The sequence below is a fragment of the Toxoplasma gondii genome, chromosome IX (genome assembly GCF_000006565.2).
Source record: "Toxoplasma gondii ME49 chromosome IX, whole genome shotgun sequence".
In the NCBI taxonomy this organism is placed as follows: Eukaryota; Apicomplexa; class Conoidasida; order Eucoccidiorida; family Sarcocystidae; genus Toxoplasma; species Toxoplasma gondii.
Genome location: NC_031477.1, coordinates 3,021,901 through 3,043,998, shown reverse-complemented (window position 1 = coordinate 3,043,998; position 22,098 = coordinate 3,021,901). Strand labels below are relative to the sequence as shown.

General features: G+C 52.4%; 4 protein-coding genes across 4 annotated transcripts; 1 reads left to right on the top strand and 3 right to left on the bottom strand.

The window, feature by feature from the left end:
- Positions 1 to 194: 194 nt before the first annotated feature.
- Positions 195 to 6,558, bottom strand: TGME49_289170 (adenylate and guanylate cyclase catalytic domain-containing protein; the record flags this gene model as incomplete). Its single annotated transcript, XM_002368311.2, has 4 exons — positions 195 to 659; positions 1,403 to 2,497; positions 3,459 to 3,838; positions 5,640 to 6,558. The coding sequence occupies 4 exons, from the start codon at positions 6,556 to 6,558 to the stop codon at positions 195 to 197; spliced, it is 2,859 nt and encodes a 952-aa protein (XP_002368352.1).
- A 4,220-nt stretch (positions 6,559 to 10,778) lies between these two features.
- On the bottom strand, positions 10,779 to 12,123 carry TGME49_289160 (hypothetical protein). The gene is made up of 2 exons (XM_018782065.1): positions 11,083 to 12,123; positions 10,779 to 11,030 (listed from the first exon to the last, which is right to left on the bottom strand). Exon 1 carries the CDS (start codon positions 11,380 to 11,382, stop codon positions 11,143 to 11,145), a length of 240 nt encoding a protein of 79 aa, XP_018636389.1. The 5' UTR covers positions 11,383 to 12,123; the 3' UTR covers positions 10,779 to 11,030; positions 11,083 to 11,142.
- TGME49_289150 (hypothetical protein) lies at positions 11,341 to 18,910 on the top strand. The gene is made up of 5 exons (XM_002368309.2): positions 11,341 to 14,126; positions 14,665 to 14,749; positions 15,237 to 15,390; positions 15,754 to 15,998; positions 16,444 to 18,910. Exons 1-5 carry the CDS (start codon positions 12,160 to 12,162, stop codon positions 16,999 to 17,001), a joined length of 3,009 nt encoding a protein of 1,002 aa, XP_002368350.2. The 5' UTR covers positions 11,341 to 12,159; the 3' UTR covers positions 17,002 to 18,910.
- On the bottom strand, positions 18,608 to 21,868 carry TGME49_289140 (ribosomal protein l22/l43, putative). Its single transcript, XM_002368308.2, has 3 exons — positions 20,870 to 21,868; positions 20,035 to 20,250; positions 18,608 to 19,837 (listed from the first exon to the last, which is right to left on the bottom strand). The coding sequence occupies exons 1-3, from the start codon at positions 21,002 to 21,004 to the stop codon at positions 19,577 to 19,579; spliced, it is 612 nt and encodes a 203-aa protein (XP_002368349.1). The 5' UTR covers positions 21,005 to 21,868; the 3' UTR covers positions 18,608 to 19,576.
- Between the last annotated feature and the right edge of the window lie 230 nt (positions 21,869 to 22,098).

Genomic DNA, 22,098 nt, shown 5'->3' with positions numbered 1-22,098 from the left:
ACCTTCGCCTCTCTTTCTCTCCTCCCTTCTTTTTCTCTGTCCTGCATCTCTTCTCGTTTCTTCTTCTATGCCTCGTCATTCGCTCTGCTGCCTCTCCGCCTTCTTCTTTCTTCTCTCGGTTCCTTTTCGCTCGTGCCTCCTCCCTTCCCGCTCTCCTCGATTCTTTCTCTCCTCGCACACATCTCGTCTTTTTTTCATTTTTCGACGAGCTCTCGAAATCCCATCCAGTCTGCGGGGGCGACGAAGCCGTGTCCGGCCATGAACGAGAGGAGCACCGAGGAAGGAACGTCCTCGACTCCAAGCATGAATTGCGTTTTGACGAAGATTTCTCTTGCGCGGTGCCACTCTCCTGCCTGGTAGTGGCAAAACCCCCGTCGAAAGGTCGTGAGGAATTCCTTCGTCAAGTGCTCCCTCATTGTCACGATGTCCGGGTCTGTCTCAAACAACGCAGAGATAGACGTACGCGAAGACCACAGTTTCTGCTTCTGCAGAGTCCTCTGCTGTCGCAGACGAGACTTATTCTGAGCTCCTCCACCTGTCCCGAGAGGGTGCCGCACGACCGACAAGCGCCCTGGATCTAAATCCACTGTGTACAGACCCAAGGGAACCTGCGATCCCTTTACCGTTGCTCTATCGATCTGTCGACAGTTCAACTGAGCCTGAAAAAACGGATAGAAGAAAAAAAGAAGGGAAAACCGAGATGAAGCAGACGCCTTTCAAGTCAGCCTGACGAACGAAAAACAGAGAAAAGAACAGCTGAGGGACATGTCTAGGAGGTAAGGGAGACAGGCGTCACCCAAAGCACTGATGAGAGGAAAAAGAAGAAGAGGGTATGAGAAAGACACAGCAGAGGATGAAAAAGAGTGATGTCAAAGGCAGGGAACCTGGAGACGAAGCAGGAGAAATGAATGAGACAGCAGTCAATCGGAGTTGACCTCACGACCACCAAGCGCCAGTGTCGCGTACAAAACTCGGCCCAAATCAAATCACAGACGCCACCGGGGAAGACGACACCACAGGTTCATCCTCTCCTCTCTCTATCGCGTACACGATTCACTACCGAGTCCGAATTTCGTCCTCACTCTCCCGTCTTCATTTCCTCCTTCACCCTTCTGGACCCTTCTTCATGATTTCCCTCATGACTTCCTGCATTTCTCTCTAATGATTTTCTTCATGGTTTCTCCCTTTTTAATTTTTTCATGATTTTTCTCATGACCTTTTCCATCATGTTTCTCATGAGTGTCTTCATGCATTTTTAAGGACTCTTTTCGGGACCCTTCTTACTGATTTTCTTCATGACTTGTTCGTGCCTGTTCTTCATGTTTCCTTGCCTTTCAGCACCGTGCTCTCCCTTTTCGTTTCTCCCATCCTTGCTCGCATTCCCGGCGGAGCGCTTTTTTACCTGAGGGGACATGATATCGTACAGCTCGTTCGAGATGAGGATGTAGACGCCATACTGTTTAGTGGCTGCTTCGAGTCGAGACGCCATGTTGACATTTGGGGAGAGGTAGGAGGCATCGATTTTGTATTCAGATCCAATTGCGCCCTCGATCGCCCAGCCGACGTGGAGGCCGAAGCCCATCTTGACTTTCCACCCGGTGCCCAGTCTCTCGATCAGTTCTGGGATGTCTCTGTACTCCGCGAGAACTTGCGACTTGTTGATTTCGGCGATGATTTTGACGAAGGAAACAAGCGCCATGTCCGCGAGGCGGTTCGTGGTCGCCGTGTCCATGAGTTGTTCCTTGACGCCGCCTTCTCGCTCGACTTCGGGGAATTTCCAGACGAGGAGAAATGCGTCTCCAATGTTCTTGTTCGCGCACCCTGAGTATTGGTCGACCGTTCCGTGGACGATCTCCGCGATCTGGTTTACAAACACCATGACTTTCTCCTTCAAGATCTCCGTCGCGTCTGTGAAGTTGCGGATGTCGCAGAAGCCGAAGACGGCCTGCAGCTTCTTCCCGTCCAACATCGCGTTCAGGCCCCCGTCGGCGTTCTTCATGTTCTTCGCGATGATCTCTGCGCCAGCCTCGCCGAAGCCGAGAGCGAGCAACCCACCAATCTTGATGATTGTCTTCTCCAGCATCGCCGTCTCCATCGACTCGGCTCCGCCCTTCCCCTTGTCGGAGAAAATGGCTTGGAGCACCCTGAACGGCGAAGACGCCTCCTCCTCTTCCAGCGCGCGCCTGTGCGCGTCGTGGAGCTTCTTCGAGGTCCCGTCGAGCGGCGCGTCGTCCGACATGTTCGCCGCCGCGAGGGGATTGTTCTGAATCTCCTTCATCTTGCCCATCATGCGCTCGATCGGGACGAGCACCAGCTTGTTCTCGTCTCGGGTCACCAAGACCGCCCCAACAATCAACAGGAAGCACACAATGAACGTCCGCAGAATGCTCAGTCCGGCCTCGATCTTCGATGCCGACCGGCGGTCAAACACCGCGCGAATCTGCGTCACCTTGTCCAGGTCGCAGTCTGTCGCCTTCGGGCTGCCCCCCACCGCACTCTGAACAAAAAAGCGCGAGAAAGACCGACGGCGAAACGCACACAGTCGCAGACACAGACAGAGACTCACGAGCAAAGCAAAGTGGCGGATGTCAAGAGAGACAGAGACGCGAAGAGTCGTCCAGGAAACTCAGTCAAGGACAAGATAGACCTGTATATGTATGTAGAGAGATAAATGGAGTAGTCGACTGACAGCCAGGAAGGTGGGGAAAAGAGGCAGAGGAAGAGGCAGAACAGGAGAAGGACGGTTACACTGAGAGAGACAGAGAGGAGGAACATGCCGGACGGTCGACAGGTGAAGGTAAGGAGAGAGATGGAGAGCACAAGAGAGATGGAAATGCGGGCAGACACAGAACGGTAAAGAGAAACTGACAGAGATAAAGAAAAAGAGACAAGGGAAGAGAGAGAGCCACAAAAAAAGAGATATGAAGGTGAGGAGAAGATGACACAGGGAAAGCGGTGGCGATGGAGTAGAGAATAACAGGGATAAAAACGTTGGTTTTATTTAGCGAAAAATCTCTATGCAGGGCTCGACGTATGCGTAGCGCTTCGGTGTGTATCCTTAGACTCTGCAGAGAACATGACTCAAGGAAAATGTCGAAGTACACCAAACACCTTCAAATCTACTTTGCGGTCCCGACTGTACAATTCCCCTGTACCCTTCTGCAGTACCTCGATGCTCGGACGCAAACCAACACTTGAATCTCTGTCTACATCTGTATATTGCTTTGTTCGTAGATAAAGGTTCTTTGTCAATAGGGTGCAAATATGTAGATGACTAGACGCGGGATGTCGGTTACACCGGTCTCAGGTGCCAAGACAAGCATGATGCCACAGGCTGTCGTCTGTGGGTATCTCTCTGTACATGCATGTCTGTGCATGCTGGATATCAAGAAAGAGTGATTGAAAGCGCCGGGTCCTCTCCGTTTTTTTGACACCTTGTTCTTCGACGTTTCCCTTACGTCCGCGCTGGCGGCATTGCAGAAGTAAGCAGTGTAGACTTCCCTTTCTGAAAGTCTGAGGTCGTCCACACTGTCGAGGTCATCGACAATCAAGGCGCCTTTGGACACCGCTTCTGGCAGGTACAGACGAGCAGCTGCTTCTGGAGGAAGCACAAGACTGTTTGCGCAAGAGGCGAAGCCTGTGCAAGGAATATCTTGGTATATTCGCCCGTCGAGCATGGTCGTTTGATACAGGGGCAGAGCGAGTTGAAAGAACGCCAAGTGACTGCTGTTGCCCCCGCTGTCGCCGATCCCCCCTCTTCGGTGGTAATTCATGTAAAACAAAGTTGCGTGCGTGTACACTCGCAGCCAGGACTCCTGTCTCTCGCCTCGCCGCGCAGCTGAAAGAACAAGGAACGAGGCAGTCGCAGGAGACAGGGAGGACGGTGGTGGGCGCTTCATGAGGGCAAGTCCACCGGGAGAGAGTTGAAACGCAGAGACAAAGGAAAGGCAGGGCGAAGCGGAAAATGGACAGAACAAGAAGGAACGGCAGGCCTCAGCTGCTGACAGATGCTTGACATACAGGCCTTGAAGTGTACACCTGGAGTTCAACTCGGAGTATCTATTATTTCCGCGTTTTTGCTGGGGACTGAAGGAAAACCGAGAAACGAGGAGCTGGAGGAAAGGAGGTTCGGTTTCGTTCTTCCTCAAACACAATGTCTTGCAGAAGAACATTATCCGCTTCACATTGTTTTTCCTTTCACTGTTTACCGGGCATCGCGGCTTCTATTTATCTGCTGCATGTGGAGTAGGTTTGCGGTGGACATACACCTGGTGGCCGATGTGTTCACAAGAGCTTCAGCGCCACAAGTTGTGCAAGTAAACTCAGACGAAGTTTTTCTTTGATGTGGTGCAGTCCAAGACAAGCACAGCTTCCAGCGATCATGGAGTTCTTTTATTTTAACTCGCGGATGTCTCCTCGAGTGTCAGAGTGACTCCGCAAAACAGGCACACATCCGCTTTGCAGAATTTTATATTCGCCTACATGAGCCACCTCCACCCCGTCGCTGTGTGTTTCAGTCTCCCCTTCAGGTTTCGTTTTTTCAGGGACTTCGCTAGCTGATTCGCCCCGAACTCGCATCCGAGAGGTGCCTTTGCTCTGAGACTGCACTGTCTGGTGTTTCATCTCCCTCTCAAAGAAACGAGTAAACCAGTCGCTGATGACGATGCATCTTACGGCGACGGTACAGGTCCACGCCTGTATAGACGAGTATGCAGAGAGATGCACCAATGCGTATGTTTCTATGCGTGCAGTTGCGAATGAGAGAACTACATCATCTGTCTCTGTGTGATTTGCGACTTGCATGGTCGGGGTGTTGAGTTGAGTCGGCGAGAAAGTAAAATTCTTCTTTTGAATTCGAGACAAAAGCGGCTTGTGGCTACGAGAGCTTTCGGTCCTGTCGGCGAGAGGGCCTCTGCACAAATGGCCATCCGTGTTATCATTTCTGCGGTCATTCCTTGTCTCAGTTGACATACAGAGCCTGCGAATGCTCAGCAGCTCACGCCCATTATCGATACATACGAATCGGATTCGCTCCTGAGTTGCGGCTCGTAGAAAGGAGACCACTTTACCACTTGAAGTGTGCGAAAAAGAGTCTCGGCGCAGTTGCTATTCCTGACTGATGCTGTTTGCTCTGTGATGTCTGGTCGCTCTTACTGGACGCGCATTTTTCTGGAGCGTGAGCGGTTCTTCGTTCGTATTCAAGTCATCGCTGGTTAATCGAAGAAGACTATCTGAGATTCACGGCTACCAAAGATAATGCAGCACTTCAGAACTCAAAAGGGAGTCAGTCAGTAGGCTTTAGTCGGGTGCAGGCTGTCCTTGGACCGTGTCGTCCTCTTTCTCTCAGCCTGAGGCCGCGTGACCGGAATCGAGGTGTAATATGCACACATGGACGCGAACGTTTCCCTATCGGCGTCACATGGATCAGACAGGGACTCGACTCGGACCTTCGGTGTGTCAACGCGTCTCTGTGGGGAAGTTCATCGTGCACACAGCTCGTCTGCAGAGCGTTGTCTCCCCAGAACTACGTTTATCCGTGGTTTTTTTTCGGGATGTCCAGAGAAGTTGCACACTGGACAGCCCGCGGGCTTCGGGTGAAAGTCTGCGTTCACAGCGCATGTGTGCACAGTATGAAATACCTGTGGCGTATTCGGCAACGAGTTCGAGTCCGCTTTTTTCCGAGGCGAACTTGGTGACGATGGTTTCTTCTGAGAGGACGGGGATGATAAGGGTGAGAGCGAGGACGACAAAGACGATTTTCCGCGTCGTTTTTTCGGTTAATTTCTTCCCGACTTCGGACTGGAACTCCTCGGCCGCGTTCTCGCTGGTCTCCCCGCGCTTGCTCGCGGCCGGCGCCTCCTTGAGGTCGTCGAGGTCGATGGCCTCCGGCTCTAAGAAGCTGTCGAACTCTCTGAACTCGTCGTCTTGCTGCGGCGCGCTGGAAAAGCCGATGTTCTTGTAGAGTTTCGCCACGCGAATCAGGCGCACGAGGCGAATGAGGCGGAGCATGCGCGCCACCTTGGAGCCCGCTTTCCCCGCGAGCGCCGCCTGACTCACGTCGCCTTCTGTCGCTGAGCTTCCTTCTTCTGCCCACACATGCATTGCCTCATCGACGGAGGAGAGGTCGAGGACGAGGGAGAGCAGCGAGACGACGTCGAGGTAGAAGAACAGATGGAACAAGTAGTCTTTCTTGCCGATGGCGCTGAGGACGATTTCGAGACCAAACGCGAGGAGCGCAACGCTCGTGAAGGCGTCAAAAACCGGGTCTGCGGTCCGGGAGGTCGCGAGGCGGCGAACGTCGTCGCCAAACAACGCGTAAAAAGTCAAAAGCATGAGGGTCACTTCCACAACTCTGTTGTCTAAAACACGACAACACACCAGGCGCACTCGCGGAGGAATTTTCGGGCACACACACTGGCGCCTGTGCTTCTCTTCGGGTGTACGTACAGTCGGCACTCTCGTGTCTGCGTCGCCCGCCTTCTTCTTGCGGCCTTCGCCTCCACCAGGCGAGCCTTTATGGAGGCGCCTCTTCGCACCCTTGCCCGTATCTTTCTCCATGTCGGGACTGAAGAACAACTCTAGCCGCGGCCGAAACGAGAGGGGATGAAAAGTGAGAAAGACAGCATTTCAGGAGATGGCCGAGGCGACTGGCGAGGGAACAGAGGAAAAAGCCTCGCCAGCGGCAGAAACAGCGGAGCGAGGTGCAGCAGAAAAGCGAATGAGACGAAACAGAGGAAAACAGAAATTGAAAACACACAAAAGGAATGGGAGACACAGCGAGATGAAGAGAGACAGAGCAAGGATGTAAAATCGCGTTCTGTCGACGCGGATTTGCGACAAAGGACGGATGGAATAAGCGAGAGAGACAAAGAGAGGAAGAACGCACCCCAACGGCTGAAGGGACGCTTTTCTCAAAGGGGGAGACGACGACACAGAGGAATGTGCACCTGAGCCACAGCGGTTACACTCAAGCGTGTTTATGAAACCACTAAAGAGGAGACCGGAGTCGGGAAGGAAAGAAGGCAACATGCGAAGGTAAAGAAGATGACTGTGTTGGAGGCGGGAAGAGACGGCTTCCAATGCATGTACACGGCAGAGTCGAATGCCAGAGGGGCGACATCCGCACTCGAGGAAAACAATCATGTGTGGGCTCTTGATATGTCGGCGGTGGCTTGTATGGATGGACCGAATCTCCCAAGTCGCCTTTCAAAGCAACGCGTGCATGAGAAAAACGGTAAATGTAGTGTATACGTCGGTAGGGATAGAATACTCTATGTTCGCTCACAAAGAGAGGGCACGAGGATCGCGATGTTTCCTCAGTCGCAGGTGAGGCTTCTGAGGCATGAAAGCGAGAGGCATTCAACAAGGGGAAGAGAGACCGAGAGGCCGCACACTTTCCTCAGGACACAGAAAGAAAAAGAGAAGGATCTGCGCCCGCCACTTTCTCTGCCTTTGGGTAAAGTCTGTCGCGTGAGCAGAACTCGTGACGAGAAAGAGGGAGGTCGGGGCTGCGAAGACAGCCAGAGAAGATAAGTCCCCAGTTCTGAATAGAGACGTACGATAGGCTGGTGCCAATCTTTGTTGTCGATGCGAAAAATATTTGTCGAGAAAGCTTGCAGGATGAACAAGTTCAGACAGAAGAGCACACACCGACGAGGGAGGTAGGCGTGTTAAAGAGAAGATCAACAAAAGAGTGAAGAGAGAGAGACTATGCCGATTGGAGGCTGCTGGGGAAATGTGTGTTCAGTTGAGGTGGAAAAGGTTGAGAGAAATCAGGAACTTGAGAAATACAGAGGAAAAGGTAGTAATGGAACCAAACAATCTAGGCAGAGGACAGAGACGTCAGCGAAAGAGGACAGCTACTCTACGGAAGACAGGGTAGCTCCTTGAGAGGAAGGGCGCTCTGGTTTGGCGCTAACTGAGGGAAATGCTACGCCCGTCGTCGTGAGCAGAGCAGGCTTTCGCACAAGACCTTGCTTCTAGTCTTCTTCTCGTCAAGTTTCAAGCAGAAACGACTGTTAGAGTGTGTGAAAAATCCACTGGAAAATGGCTAGAATATGGTCCCAGTGGAAGAGAGGAAACTAAATTAGCTGAATTTTCAGCTTAGAGCGTAGAACAGAGGTGTGTGAGAGATCTTTACACGGTGGAGAGACTCCATAATGAGGCCCAAGTGCACACGCTTTCAGTGTACACCGAGAGTGCCATAGTAATGCCTATTTTCTCACTGAGAGTAGTCGTTCGCCGAAAGAAAAAATCGTGATCTGTGGAGCTCTTTTACAGCACTGCAGCTTTGCATTCCCTCATGGAGGATTTGACAGGACGCGAGCGTTTGTCGCAGCGACTCGCAGGTGCTCGTTGAGCAGGCTTTACGAGGAGGCGAGAGGAGAGGCCAACAAAGACTAGGAGAGGACGGGAAGAAGCGTAAAGATCATCACATTTCCTGGATCCACTCTTGATAGAAACAACAACAGCTACAGAGGCAAGTAAATTCACTGAGGGAAAAGAAGCGCATCTGCTGCAGCGAAGATTCTGTGGGTGTCAAGCGTGTGCGTTGCCGGGCCAACAAAAAAGCTAGCCATTTCCGCGAAAGAGCGTTTCGCCTGATCTCTCTTCTTTCCTTTTTTCCTGAGCACATCTGGAGGAGTCCTTTCTCCGGTTTCATTTCAGAAAAAAATCGCACTTTTTAACGCAGCCGTTTCTTGTCGTGACTCGCGCGGCTGCTGGACACATGAGCGAGACACACACGCGAAGAATGAAACGACCCACTCACCAGGGGCAGCCTCACATGTCCTGTCTTGTCCCATTTCTCTACCTTTTCTTATCCTCCTTTGCGCGAGACCTAATTTTTGTGTCGACCCTGTTTCTTTCCCTTTCTTTTCCACATGCGGCACCCTCCCGTAGAACGACGGTACGGCCCCCAAAGGATATCTGAGAGAAACGCGGTTCGAACTGAAACATACTGTTCAGCATCTTTGGGGCGTTCAGGAGTTGAAACGGGAAATTTCCAGAGGATTCTTCCGATCTAGATGACAAAAAGAACGAGTCCTTTTTGAACTGAAGCCCTAAGAAGTAATTAGACGGTTTTCATGGAGAATCCTGCGAGAAACGGTGAACAGCCCGTCTCGGGTTTCAGCTCCACCAGTGTTCCGCGGGTACCTTGTCGACCGGCGTCTGCATCAGAAGAGAAAACAATGATACAGAAAAAGGAAAGCGTCGAGTCCTTCAAAAGATAGTAACATAGTGTTTCTCTCTTGTTAGGGGAAGGCGAGGGAGCGTGCACAATGAACTGAATACATGTAGTACTGTACCAAACAGTTTGGACGAGGAAACTGTTATTCTTTGCATCTGTGAAAGCGGGTCATCATTCGCCGCGTTGAGGCAGACGACAGAAAACAACACCCGGCGGTGCATTTAGACTGTCTTTCGCTGATCCAGATTAGCAAGGCTGTTGTGCCTTTTCAAGGGTCTGACCCACCCGCCCGGATGCTCCAGCGGGGGTCCGAATGGCACCTGGAAGTGCGTACTCAGCTACTAAAGAGGTGTGGAAACCTGGAGAGGTAAAGTCTTCGCGGATGCTTTGGAAAATATAAAAAGACAAGCACGCCCTCGCGAGGGGAAGAGAACTCCCCAGTGCAGCCCGTGGGGAGCAGACTTTGCGGTTCTCTTGGATTCTCTTCGGTCACTGTCAATGTGGCGCTATGAACTACCTCGCCTGCTGGTTTATTACTGCGCAGCCTTTTCATCCCTGACCCCTCGCATCGACAATCCAGTTCATAATGGCACAAAATCTCTGTCTACGCTCATGCCTCAGTCACCTTCTCGCAAGAGACTCCCCATTTCTCTGTGCCTGCACTTCCGGACTCTCGGGCTGCGATTCCCTTATCAGAGTATGAACTGGAATTCCCTGCCCGTGTGTCGGCACTCGAGGTGCAGACACCCTTTGTTGTCCAGCAGTGAGGAGTTTCCGGGTCAGCGTAAGCTGCTGGCCTAGCTCTTCGCATCACAGGCTTTCTCTCGCATGCGGCATCGCTGTTTGTCGTTTCCATGTTGCATCGAAGAACAGAGTTTCTAACTCCAAGTGAGCAATGCTAAGACCGTTTTCGAATCCGAGACGGCAACGTCCAAAATGCGGTCCGTGAAATTTCGTATGGCAAAGAGCAAGTTACACTGAGGCGCGTGGGCGACTGTCGCTTTCTGTTGAGAAGAGTCTCCATCTTTTCGCAGTCTCCAGAGCGAGGGGAAAGTGGAAAAACAGAATCCCTGTGCTGTCACCTCGAAATACCTTTCTCCGTCAGCAACGCGCAATTCAAGCTACAAGACTCAGCGACAACCCCTGAGACAGAGCACGTCACTTGTCGCTTCCGTGACGAAGAAGAAGTTCAAAGCGTTTACTGCGCTTTCTTTTCGACATCTTGAATAACAAGAAGCTCTTTGTTCAGAAACGCGTGTTTCGCGACCAGTGACTGTGGGAGTTGCGCACACCAGTAACGGATGTGGCAACCGCAGGCGTCGTGACAAGGAAGGCCAGAATCCGGAGCCTTTCTTCTTGCTTGTAAACGTCGTTTATCAACACGTTCTGGCAAGAATCCTGTTCAAACCTGTTTCAATGTGATATGGAAAACTATTTTTGGCGACCGCCACGATCCGCGGCTGTGACAAGACAATACAACCGATCGATGAGGTTCAATACTGGCTTTTCAAATATACGCTGGAGACCATGTCTTTCTTCGTGTTCCGTGCAGCTGCACACGTCGTGTGTTGCTTTACTCCCTGCTAGCTCATAATGCAAAAATTTCTTTCCTCTCCGTGCGGAAGAGCGGACATCGTGGGTCACTACCCGCGTGTTTTGCTTCATCACTGCAATAGTGAGCAGTGACACGCCGACTTGTTCGCACCTTCTGCCATGGCGACACTTCGCCGATGGCTTCCAGTCTGCATTCGTCACTCCCTCCAAACCTGTGAGTTCTTCGGCAATTGCTCATCAGTTTCAAGCAAACAAAGCGCAAGTGCCTCCCGCTGGCAGCACGCGACTGAACGATTCTGTCGGTGAGACAAAGGCGGCTGGATAGGCAGGTGGCTGACCTCTTCCACATCGGTTAGCAGCGACTTCTGTCCTGACTGAGAGCGGCGCTGAAACGCTCTTCAACACACTCGCTCGCTTACTTTCCTGTAAATTCGCTTTTTCGCTGATGTTTGCTCTTGCGGCCCCAGTGCGGTGCTACGCGTGTCTTGACTTGCGCCAGTAGACCGAGTGTACAGACAGCGCATGCGCACAGCGCCGATAGCCGTCTTGACTGCAAGAGTCACTGGCCCGCGAGTTTTTCCGACCTTCGCGGATCCTGTCTTCATATCGTCTCCTTCCCGCTCTTCATATTTGCCCATTTTCAGTGAGGATCCACTGGCTGAACGAAACGAAGCTCTCAGGACTTCGGACAATCTTCGATGAAGCGGCGATCTTGCTGCTGACCGCCAGCGAACAAGACACCTTTTCGAGACGAGTCAACAAGACCACCGCGCCATCTGGTGAGGTTTAGGTTTTTCATATGTTTTCCCTCTCCAGGTCCTTCCGTGTGCAGGTAACTTGTCCTTTGCGCTACGGTACTGCCATCTAACAGGCTGTGCCCTGCAGACTGCGGTCGCGGGCTGACCGCGTCAAGCGATCTGTGGCGGGTAATTCGTGCTTGTAAAAGGAAAGAGTTCTGTTAGCTGGTCGGTTGTTCAACCTCGATTTGAATTGCGATTTCACGTCTCTCGCTTTTTGCTCTCGCCCATGCTCAAACTCTATTCTCTGAAGGACTGCTATCCAGCCGTCATTTTGATCTCTTCCCGCAACGGGTGTGAATTCGCACGGCTCCCCTGCCTGCGAACTCCTTGCCACTGCATATTTATTTTACCTTCCGGCTAACCATCACTTCTGCTTCATTTCCGTGTCGTACCACGTGAAAGGCCAGGAGCCTTCTTCGCCATTTTTTTCGGAGAGAATTGTCGTCCTTTTCTCCGTGTCTCGCTGTGCCTCGAATTTCTCGAGGTGTCGTGCCTGCATAGCTGTCTCAGTTCCCGCACGTTACTTCCAGATTCGTCCGCGGAAGCCAATGTTCCCTGAGGAGTTACTCCTTCCTACGTGAGTCCAGCGGCTTTTTCCGCTGTGCTTTTTACGGAATGAAAACGCGCAGTGCGACGCCGTCTCTGCATGCCACTAGCTGTCGTCGTCGAGCTGTCTGTCACCTGCCTTGCTGTCACGTGGGTTCCGACTGCTCTGTCCTCATCGGCTCCTCGCGACTCTCGTGCTTATCATCCGCTTCAACGGTTGCTTCCATCACTCAGCCCTCTCTAGTTGTCGTTCCTTTGCCGCAGTCCCGTCCTCCCTCTGGCTCCGTCGGTTTCGCGCTTCACGCCCTCGAGACTTCTGTACCTCAGGACTCCGACTCGAGGATGTCTCGGAGGTCCTCGCCCCTCTCGGAGGCTGCGTGTCCACGGGAGAGGCGCAGACTGCGCGACCCGGAGCTCGAGTCTCTCTCAACTTGCGACGAGGAGCATCGGAATTCCCTGGTATGGGAGATGGGAGTGCCAGGGCCTTCGCGTCCCACCTCTGCCCAGAAGCCGAGAAGGAAGTCCGCGTCTGCGGCACTGACGTCCCTCCTGGCGAGCACAGATCCTCGCGATCATGTCTATGGAACTTGTCCTGGAGGTCGAAGTGCAGTCAATGCAGCTGTGCGCGAGTTCGGGAGAATCGAAGATGCACGCCAGGCGGCCTACGAGGCGTCCTGTCTTGAGGACTACGGTGGGAAGAGAGAAGAGACACAACGAACAAGACTCTCCTGGCTTTCTTCCACGCTCGCCTTCCTCGGCCTGGCCTGCCTTTACCTCACGTGGCTCCTCGACGTTCAGACAGAAACGATGCTGCCCGTTCTCGGTTCGATAGGCCAGGTGCTCTCGATGCCTTCATTCGTTTTCCACGCCTTGCTGCGCCTCCAGAGAAGCCTCGCTTCCCAGATTGCTTTCACCGCGAGCGACTCGCCAGCTGGAGACGGCCCAGCCGCGCATCTATTCCCTCACGCTGCAGGTGAAGAGAATGACAGAGAGATCAGCCGACACTTTGCATTCCTTCCTGAAGGGTCTCTCAGTGCCACGAGCGACCAGGCCAGAGAGACGGAACCGCAGGAAAACCACATGAGGGAACAGATTGTTTTAAAGCCATGGATGCCTCTCATTCGACAACTGGACGACTGGATGGAAACGGAATTTGCAGAAGGCGCGGGAGAGAAGGAACCTGGAGAAAATCCGGCCAACCCAGAAGCCTTTCTGTTTCGTCCGCGTCTCCAACGGGGGTTCCAAAAGGATGACTTTCAAAGGGATCACCTCTCTGCGGAGTCTCAGGCTGCGTCGTCGGGATCTAGAGAGGAAGGCAAGCGAGAGCGGAAAACTGACAGAAGGGAAGCAATCCAAGAAGCCTGGAAGGCCTTTGCGGACCTACAGCGCTCTTGCGCGATTCCCTACCACGACGGTGCTTTCCTGATACCAGAAGAGACCCCACAAAACGACCCGCTTCTTCAACTGCCTCGAGAAATGCTTCTCTCTTCTCGCGACGCCTCCGCGGCCCTCCGAAAGCGCTGCAGAGTTCCCCTTGATCTCTCGTCGTCGGCTTCGTCGAGTTCCGAAAGTCGCGCTTGCTCGCCGAATGAGCTCTTGGGGCTTCTCCTCGTGCGCGAGAAGCAACTGCAGCGAGAGTTGGTTCGAGACACGTTTTTGCGTGTCCCCCAAGAGGACGAAAACTTGGACGAGATGCGGCGAAGGCTGCCACCTTTGCCGTTCTGCCTCGTGAAGCCCACGAAGAACGCCTTTTTTTTCGACAAAGCCCACTGGGAAGCTCTCGAGCTCCTCTCCCTCCTTCAAAAGAAACCTCTGGATCTCTTCCTGGCCGAACTCACGCATGCAGCACGGGAGACCGGCGTCTTTGGCGGAGACTCTGAAGACAGCTCGGGCCACAGAGGGAGAAGTAGCGAAGACTCGGACATCCGCGACGCGGCCAGCATTCTCTACAGCAAAGGTCTCTGGGACCTCGATGACCATGTCGCTGTCGCGCCCGCGGGGTTCGAACTCAAAGGTCACTTCAATCGATACTCATGGTACAACCGCCGAGATACACGGTTTCCCTCTAACTGTCAAAACAGACAAATGCATAGTCATATATATATATATAGATAGATATACATATGTATATATATATATGTATATGTATATGTATATATATGTATATATATATATATATATATATATATACGAACCCATGCATTTCTTGTTAATTTTACATATGCTTACGAAGGTCGTTAGGAAGGGAGAAACCGATTTCTTCCTGCCCTAAAAAAGCACCCTTTTTTCTCTGAGTGCACATTCATTTACTTTTTAAAGAAGTTTCACATATGCGTGTGTAATTGTGTGTCGTGCATCGCTCGCGGATACGTCTGCGCGTATGTGAGAATTCCTGCACCAGTGGTTGATGCCGGAGGTCGTGTGGGAGAGTCGTCTTTGTCTTTTTTTTCCCGGTGTGTTTTCTTGGTCACTGAAGTCACGTTGGTTTTGCCTCGATGCACTTCAGATCTTTCGTCTGCGGGATGTCGTTTTCGCTTCAATCCAGAGTTTGCCTTCGTTGCTTTTTCTTCTCAGGAACTCTGATGAAGCGACGATGCACGAGGCAAAGGAAAAAAGTTTTTCGTGGAAGGCGCGTGGAGACTTGCCTTCCGGCTCTCAGGTGCGAACGCGGGGCTCCGTTCATGAGCTGTGTTTTTTCCTTTCATTTTGTGTCCTCGTGAATGAACTCCGAACGCTTTATTTCTTTTGTGGTGATTTGTCATGGTGGGCGGGGGGGAGTGGGAATTGGAAGAGTCGCGACACCTGCCTTTTCTGCTACCATGACCAACATGACATCGGCAAAACGACTGCGGTTTCGCGTGACAGTCGGTGTCTTCCCTTCCATTCGAAAAACAGGTGCTGCCTCTACAACGGAAACGAACTATCTGCTAAAGAAAGAAGCTTTCTCCATGTCCAAGTGTTTGCCCTTACGTCCTTCGTATCTTTAGAATCGGTTCAATGTACTGGCTTGGAAGCTCGCGTTCCAGGGTCTACCTGGTTGCCCTTCGAGTGTTCGGGGTCCATTTTCTCTGAAATTCTAATTGATGAAAGAGATTATGGTGTAGTTCTGCCACGGTCTTTCTGCCCGTATGTGTATGCAATGTTAGATCCTCGTCAACCAAGGCCAGCTCAGCAACTTGCACACTCTGCATCGCTTCGGCATCGTCGAAGAATCGAATTCTTGGGGACCTGTGTTCCTCTTCAGAAGAATTCACGACGAAGATTTCGAGATTTCCCCGCCATTTGCTTCTTTCAGACACGGTGAGAGTTTTTTATTGAAAGGCACGGAATGTGGCGGAGGACCAGCGGAAGGATTTGGCTCTGAAGAGAGGCGAAAGACTGGCCAGAATGGCGGAGAAGGAGGGGAGGCGGCGAGGGACAAAAGTGGGTCACTGAGGAGAAAGAGAGATTCCTCGGAACGGATGATTTACTTATTTCTTTCAGCCCGCAGATAGTCCCTTTTTTGATTACACGAGAAGAGGCCGGTCTTGTTTCAGCGACTGCTGCAGGTCTGTACACGCCGTTTCGGCGTGGAGAAAGAGCTGGGGATTCGACAGAGAAGGAAGAGGTGGCTGAGAATATTCACATTCACCCTTTGAGCGCTTGAGTTGTCTGCTTCTTCAGCTCGAGGTGTCGCTGTTCCGGGAGAGCTGCTCTTCGCTCATACGCCAGAGAACATGCGGAAACTCCCTTCCTGGATGCTGAGAAAGCGTGTCGTCCCCAGGGACGGGACTATGTGCTTCCACCCCGAATATAGGGCGAATCCGAACGCGCACTATAGCTGTCCTCCTGTAGCGAATGCGGGCGAAGCAACTGAAGAAGGAAATGCAGAGGAACTACCCGAACTGGACCGACCCTCGGCTCAAGAGGTGAGCGAAAATTTCACGAAAGAGACGAGGGTCGTCTGTGGAATTGAGACAGGCACCGTGTACAAAAAAGTGACCATTCGTTACATATATGTTTATATATGTATATACGTAACATCAATACAAAAACCGTGTATGAAGTGCATAAAAAGAGAATATATATGCATATATATGTAGATTGCAGAGAGAAACATGAGACTTCCAGGATTTGCCCGTGAACGCGATGCCGATACATCTTTCTGCACGAGGGTGGTGGGCACCATACGAGAACGATGAAGGAGAGCAGAAGAAATTATGAAACTCCCTGACCTCATTATGTCAAGAAAGACATGTCGCGTTCTTAACCACTCGCTTGCATTTGAATTCGATGGATCGTTTTGTGTCTGTTCGATTTTCGGCGTCTCTTCTCCAGTGTTTTCCCTTGCCCCCTCTCATGGATTGCCTTCAGTCTCAGACGTCGACGGGTCAGGCGGGGATGGTCTGCGAGCCTTCAGTTTTTTTCAACCGAACGTTCGGATTCGGTTCTCTCGTGCTGCACCGACGCGGACCTATCGGGGGCTTCGACAGAGTCTCCTACCAGTGCCTCCGAGAGCTGGTGTCTTCTTCTCTCGTCGCGAGTTCACGCGAGAAACCGCCACCAGATGGAGAAGCAGTCGAGGTGGAGGAGCTCGAAGACACGGAAGGCGTCTCGCTCGCGACGAAGGAGGCATTGACGGCCAGCCTCCTGAAAGAGGCGTGCTTCCTGCAACTCGAGAATACGCAGCAGGCGGTTTCGCTGCTCAAGGAGAGACAGAGACAGGAGGAGAAAGCGAAGGAGGAAAGCAGAGAAAAGGGCATGGCCCTGGGCAGAAAGGCGGGAGAGCAGAACGACAGTGAAACGCAGGTGACGGAGATGATGCTCCAGGCTGCCAAGGGCGACGAAGAACTTTTGCAGAGATGTGTTCAGTATTTCACGGCTCTGGAGAGAAGAGCAACCGTTTGGGAGCGAGCGAGTGCGCAGTTTTGAGGGTGGAAAAAATGACCGAAGGTGACCAGGAAAGAGAAGCTTCGCGGGCGCGCCCCGCTTCTCCTTGGGAGACAGATACGAACATTGCAGAGAGAAGAGAGTCTTTTTCTCTTGGAAACGAAGCGAGAAACATTTCGATGTTCTGGGAAAAAACTTCGACCGAGGAAAGGTTTTCCCGTGCGACTAACACAAAGGCTGCCGCTCACCAGACAGCCCCTCCGTGATACAAGACGACGAGCGACATACGCAGGCATTTTCAGGCATTTTCCGCGTATCTCCACTTCTGAAAATACATGGATGCGAGTCACCATGTAAAAATAGCCACTCTTGGACAAACGGCTTCGTAGCCATCTTTCGGCTCCCTCTATAGCTCTGACTGTCACTCCACTGGCTCGAAGACACGGAGAAACGCATTATCCATTTCTCTCCTCTTTCCCCTTTCTAAACAGATGCGCCATTCAGGCTGACACTGAAAATTCACAGATGGAAAACTCCATTTCACTATTCGGATGTGCACATGGAAGTAGGTCTCTCTCTCGGACGCTCGAGACGCACTCATTACAGGAGGGGATTCAAAGACTCCAGGGTGCTTCTGGGGAGCTCGACAATCGTCGCTTCAGCTCGACGGTCCTCTAATGTTGTGAGTCAGAGTACCCAGGAATTCAAGAGAGACCGTTTTCTCAGGCGGCGTCCTGAATCCTCTCCTTGTTCCTCATCGTGTAGCTCGGCGTGAACGCTCTCAAACCTGCACCTGGTGTAGCTACAAACGCGAGAGTTCCATTTGGGAAGTTTTCACGTCTATGCAACCTCAGACGTGGGTTCAGAACTTTTTTTGCTTGAAAAATATCACTGGCATTTCCCTTTGAACAGTGCCTGATAACTTTGTGCCAGCAACCGCGGTGACACGGGGGGATACAAGTGTTTTCCAAAGTTACCGGGAAAGCAGCGGAGGTGATGCGGAAAAAACCCAGCAGGTTTTTTTTCATTTCCGTTCTAGACAACGCATGCAGAGTGGACTGCATCCGTCTAACATGCGTGTAAATGTGTGGTTTTAAGTACATTTCGCTTCGACGAGCAACCGAACTTCTTTGGCACACAGACCGACAGACACATCCCATCTGAAAGAAGGTGGTCTGTAGACGCCGGAAAAGGCTTTCGCCGGTGGCGAACAGTTCTGATTCGGAAGCGGAGTGCTCCATTCCTCTCCATACTTTCGAGATCAAACATGAAAAAGTCAGACACTGAAAGTCGCCTGTTCGGTTTCTCAGTTTCAGCCGACTCAGTCGCTTGACCAGCGCGTTGTTCCCCCCTCGTGCGTTCTGAGACAGCGTGAGTGGAGAGGAAGGAAGTCTGTTTCGTGTCTTTGAATCCAGAATCCCTTAGCGCAGCGATATTGTCCTGTTATGGAAAGCGAAGGATCTCTCGTAGATCATTTCGGTAGCAAGAGCGCAGTGGAAGAGGCGGACTCTCATGTGTTGCGTTACTCTCGCTCTCTGCACACTTTCCTCTCGTCGTTTGCTCATTTCGTTTCGCTTGTCATCGCACCTCCAGCATTTCTGCAGATCCAGCGAACGTGTCTCTCTCGGAGTCTCTTTTTCTCGACTCGTTTCCTCAACACTGTTTCTCGAGCTGCTCTCTGCTCTCTCGGGGGGGCATCTCCCTTCCTCACTGCCTTTGGCGTCTCTCTCAACGAGCCATGCCTTCTCGGGCTGGACCAAGCGTTGAAAACGGACCGCTCTCGCCACACGGTTCCTTCTTGTGACTACCACGAACCTCCTCTTCTGTCTCGGCGGAAGAACGAAATCTAGCCACCTCGCCTCACGCCTCTGAGACGCGGAAAACACATTTTCATTGAAGCAGGTCGATTCAACACAATATACCTAATGCACCTTCATAGACACATATACACAATCTACACACGTATACATATATATATATATATATATATATATATATATATATATATATATATATATACGTGTGTGGAGATCTGAACGGATAAATTGCTGATTCTGCCTTTCCCTGGAAACTGTGGCTCACGCGGCCTTGGAAAAAAAACAACTTCTCGCGTTTCGGAGTTCTCCTCGCCGCTTCTTCAGCCTATGACGCGCGGCTCTTGTTTCTTTTTCAGGAAGTACTCGCACCATTTGTTTCTTCTGAATGACACATTTCTCAGCATGGCGGTGTATGCCACTCACTCGTTCCTCTTTTGTGAAGTCTCTTGAGCGTTCTCCCTGTGTTTCGTCGCTGATCTGAACTGTCACTGTCAAGTGGACTACACCTGCCCTCCCTGATGTTCCTTGCTTCTGTACGGCACAGAGCTCTATCTCTTGTCGCGCGCTTCGCCTCGCTCTGTCCATTGTCCTCTCTGTACACTCGCGCACTCCCATTCAATCTCGCTCTGAACCCGACTCGCAAAACGCGACACTCCCGAGGCCCTCTGTTCCTGTCGCTTTCCCTGCGGCGCATGCCCCCCTCAGTCCTTCACGCCTCTCGATCCGCGTGTGTTTGTTGGTTCTTCTGTTTCCGCTATATTTTCCAATCTTCGCGGCGTCTCTCGCATGCAGTTCTCAGTCTACGCCTCCCGTGCCTCGCCACCTTCTTTCTCAGCCGGTTCCTCCGACCTCAGCGGACTGCCCAGAATGTCCTTCAAATGCAGCTGGTCCCAGCCTCGAGGAAATTCGCGCTCCGAGCCCCAGCGCCCATGTCCGCGAATCGCTTGGATGGACAGAGACAGCGAAAGAGGAGAGTATTTCGGAAGACGCATCGGCGGGCGCTTCCGCCGAAACCACTTGAGCGCAATGAGCTGCGATGGCAAACTCGGTCGCCACAAACCCTGCAAAGGAACGAAGAAAAACTCCGCGGCGAAACGCTTCGACATCCTAGCGGACAGAGACTCTCGAGCAACCTCAGACGGTGGAGAAGAGGCAGTTCCTTGAAAGCGATGAAGAGCGGGAACACACCGGGGACGACGACCCTCAGAAACCGTGCGATGTCGAGACACCGGAGTCGACCTTACAGAGGGATCCTCACCTGAATGCTTCTTCTTTCTGTCCATGTCCGGGGTCCGCCGTGCTTGAGAAAGCGGTTGTCTCCTTTGCTGTTTCGGTGAAGATCGAGTATTTGCTCGATCTGTCCAGGCGACAAATCCTTCAACGGCGTCTCGCACCGGCTGTCAGTTCGTTCTCCGAGGTACTTGAAAGTTGCTTTCGGCGCCTCGTATTTATTCTCGACTGTGTGTACCTGAACCTGAAAACACAAACATGCACCATCTGGAGCAGTGGGAACGTGATCCCTCAAAAAACAGGCGAGGCGACATTCTTACATTCTTACACCAGGTCTTCCGTTTCCTCGAACTTCCCTCTTCGTTGTTGTCATCTCGCGAGAACGGCGAAACACGTTGACCGCCTCTCCCTCCCCCTCTTGGCCTCTTTCGTTCCCTGTCTCCTTCGTTTGCCGTCAACCTTCTTTGCTCTCGTCCCTTTTACCGACAGCCACCTCCCTCTGTTCTTCAGATCGATACTCGCGCATGCAAAAGTGCAACAGAGGAGGCGCACCGGAATGTCTTCGGTTCTCGTGACACCCACAGCGTTTCTGTACGCGGTCTGGTGCATGCAGCGGTGAACTGCAGAGGCGCGCGCATTCCGCAGAGCTCACCCCTGTACGATTCGATCCTATACGATTCCGCCGTGTACGGTTCAACCTTGTTAAGTTGGAGTAAGATTGACATTACCTCAGTTGATCAGTGGAGAGGCTGGCATTCTGTATTAACCGGTCTACTATTCTCGCGATGCGCCTGTGTCGTTTACACACACCTAGCACTGTCCAGCAGCACAATCGACCGGTTTCTTCAGCTGGCCGAACTCACTTGCGGATTCCGTTGCTTCCAGCGATGGAGCAGATGTCGGAAGAAGAAACGCAGACCCTGACTCGAGTTTCCAGATGCGCTGTACTGAATGACTACCTCTTTCAGGTGCCAGAGGGTCCCCCCGCGAGAAGCCATGGGTTCGACAGAAGACGAGCAGCAGCGAGCAAAAACGCAACAGAAGAAACGCGGAGGCTACGGGCAAAGAAACGCCGCCGCACAGAGAGGCCCCGGAGAAGACAACGCGAGGCGAAGAAGACAGACAAGAGAGCGAGAGGGAAAGAAGGCGAGCCGGCGTGATGGACAAAAAGAACCAGGACCTTGACGATGAAACTCGGAGAAGGGGGACGGCGAGGAGGAGAGGAATGGAGACTGAAAAAAGCCGAAGATGACAGGCCAGAGGAAGACGAGGAGGTGCAGGACAAGGATGTCTCTTATTCACCGAGTCTCGTTAACCAGTCGTTGGGGCCGCAGAAGAGGAGCAGGACACAGATGAGACATCCGGTTCGTCCAAAGACCCGTTGGAGCACTCGAGAGAGGCAAGACAGAAGCTGAGGGTTCGCGACAGACATCCAGCTGCCTCCGCGGCCGTGATTCACTGAGGAGGACTTGGTCGGAAAGGGGAGAGAAACATAGAAACGAAGAACACCAAGACCTGGAAGAGGTGCAGATTCCTCTTGGGCACTCGCAGGAGACGCCTTCGTCAGTTTTTTTTTCTTCACTCAACGGACTCTGTCGTCACGAGGGAACTCCAGAGACAGAGGAACGCAACGCACGTACGCTTGCCGTCCTCTCCTCTCCGAAACGACAGAAACCTTCGCGTTTGACCGGCTTAAACCCGCAAAAACTCGCCAACCTGCCAGCGAGAACGACGTCCCACACGAGAGAGCGACGGAGCTCCTCGCATGCAGGCGAAGCTTCCCTCCAGTCGCGAACGAAAATGTCTGCCTCCAGAGCGCGAGGTCGCAACTCCGCCGGAGGTCGTCCAGGGCGACGAGGGAGACGCGGCCGCAGAGAAGCGACTACCTGTCACTGGAGCAGAAAAAAAAGAGGTTCCTGCCCAGAGAAGAACATGCAGTTGAGGCTGGGCTACAACTCAGCGGAGCAGCGGTGACCAAGTCAGATGCGAAACCTGAAAGAAGCAGGACGGAGAGCGTCGAAGAGCCGCTGCGAGTTAGGACAGAGCCCGCTGACAACTCGACCAGAGAAGACACGGTCGCAGGTCGCAGCGA

Bases quoted from the DNA above. Each gene is read 5' to 3' on its own strand.
- TGME49_289140 (XM_002368308.2), bottom strand. From the start codon at position 21,004: ATGGCTTCTCGCGGGGGGACCCTCTGGCACCTGAAAGAGGTAGTCATT. The intron at 20,251-20,869 runs GTGAGTTCGGCC...TTGTGTTTTCAG, and splicing joins GGAAGCAACGGAATCCGCAA to GTTCAGGTACACACAGTCGA. The intron at 19,838-20,034 runs GTGAGGATCCCT...GTTCCTTTGCAG, and splicing joins CAGAAAGAAGAAGCATTCAG to GGTTTGTGGCGACCGAGTTT.
- TGME49_289160 (XM_018782065.1), bottom strand. From the start codon at position 11,382: ATGGGCAAATATGAAGAGCGGGAAGGAGACGATATGAAGACAGGATCC.
- TGME49_289150 (XM_002368309.2), top strand. From the start codon at position 12,160: ATGAAAACGCGCAGTGCGACGCCGTCTCTGCATGCCACTAGCTGTCGT. The intron at 14,127-14,664 runs GTACAACCGCCG...TTTTCTTCTCAG, and splicing joins CACTTCAATCGATACTCATG to GAACTCTGATGAAGCGACGA. The intron at 14,750-15,236 runs GTGCGAACGCGG...ATGCAATGTTAG, and splicing joins ACTTGCCTTCCGGCTCTCAG to ATCCTCGTCAACCAAGGCCA.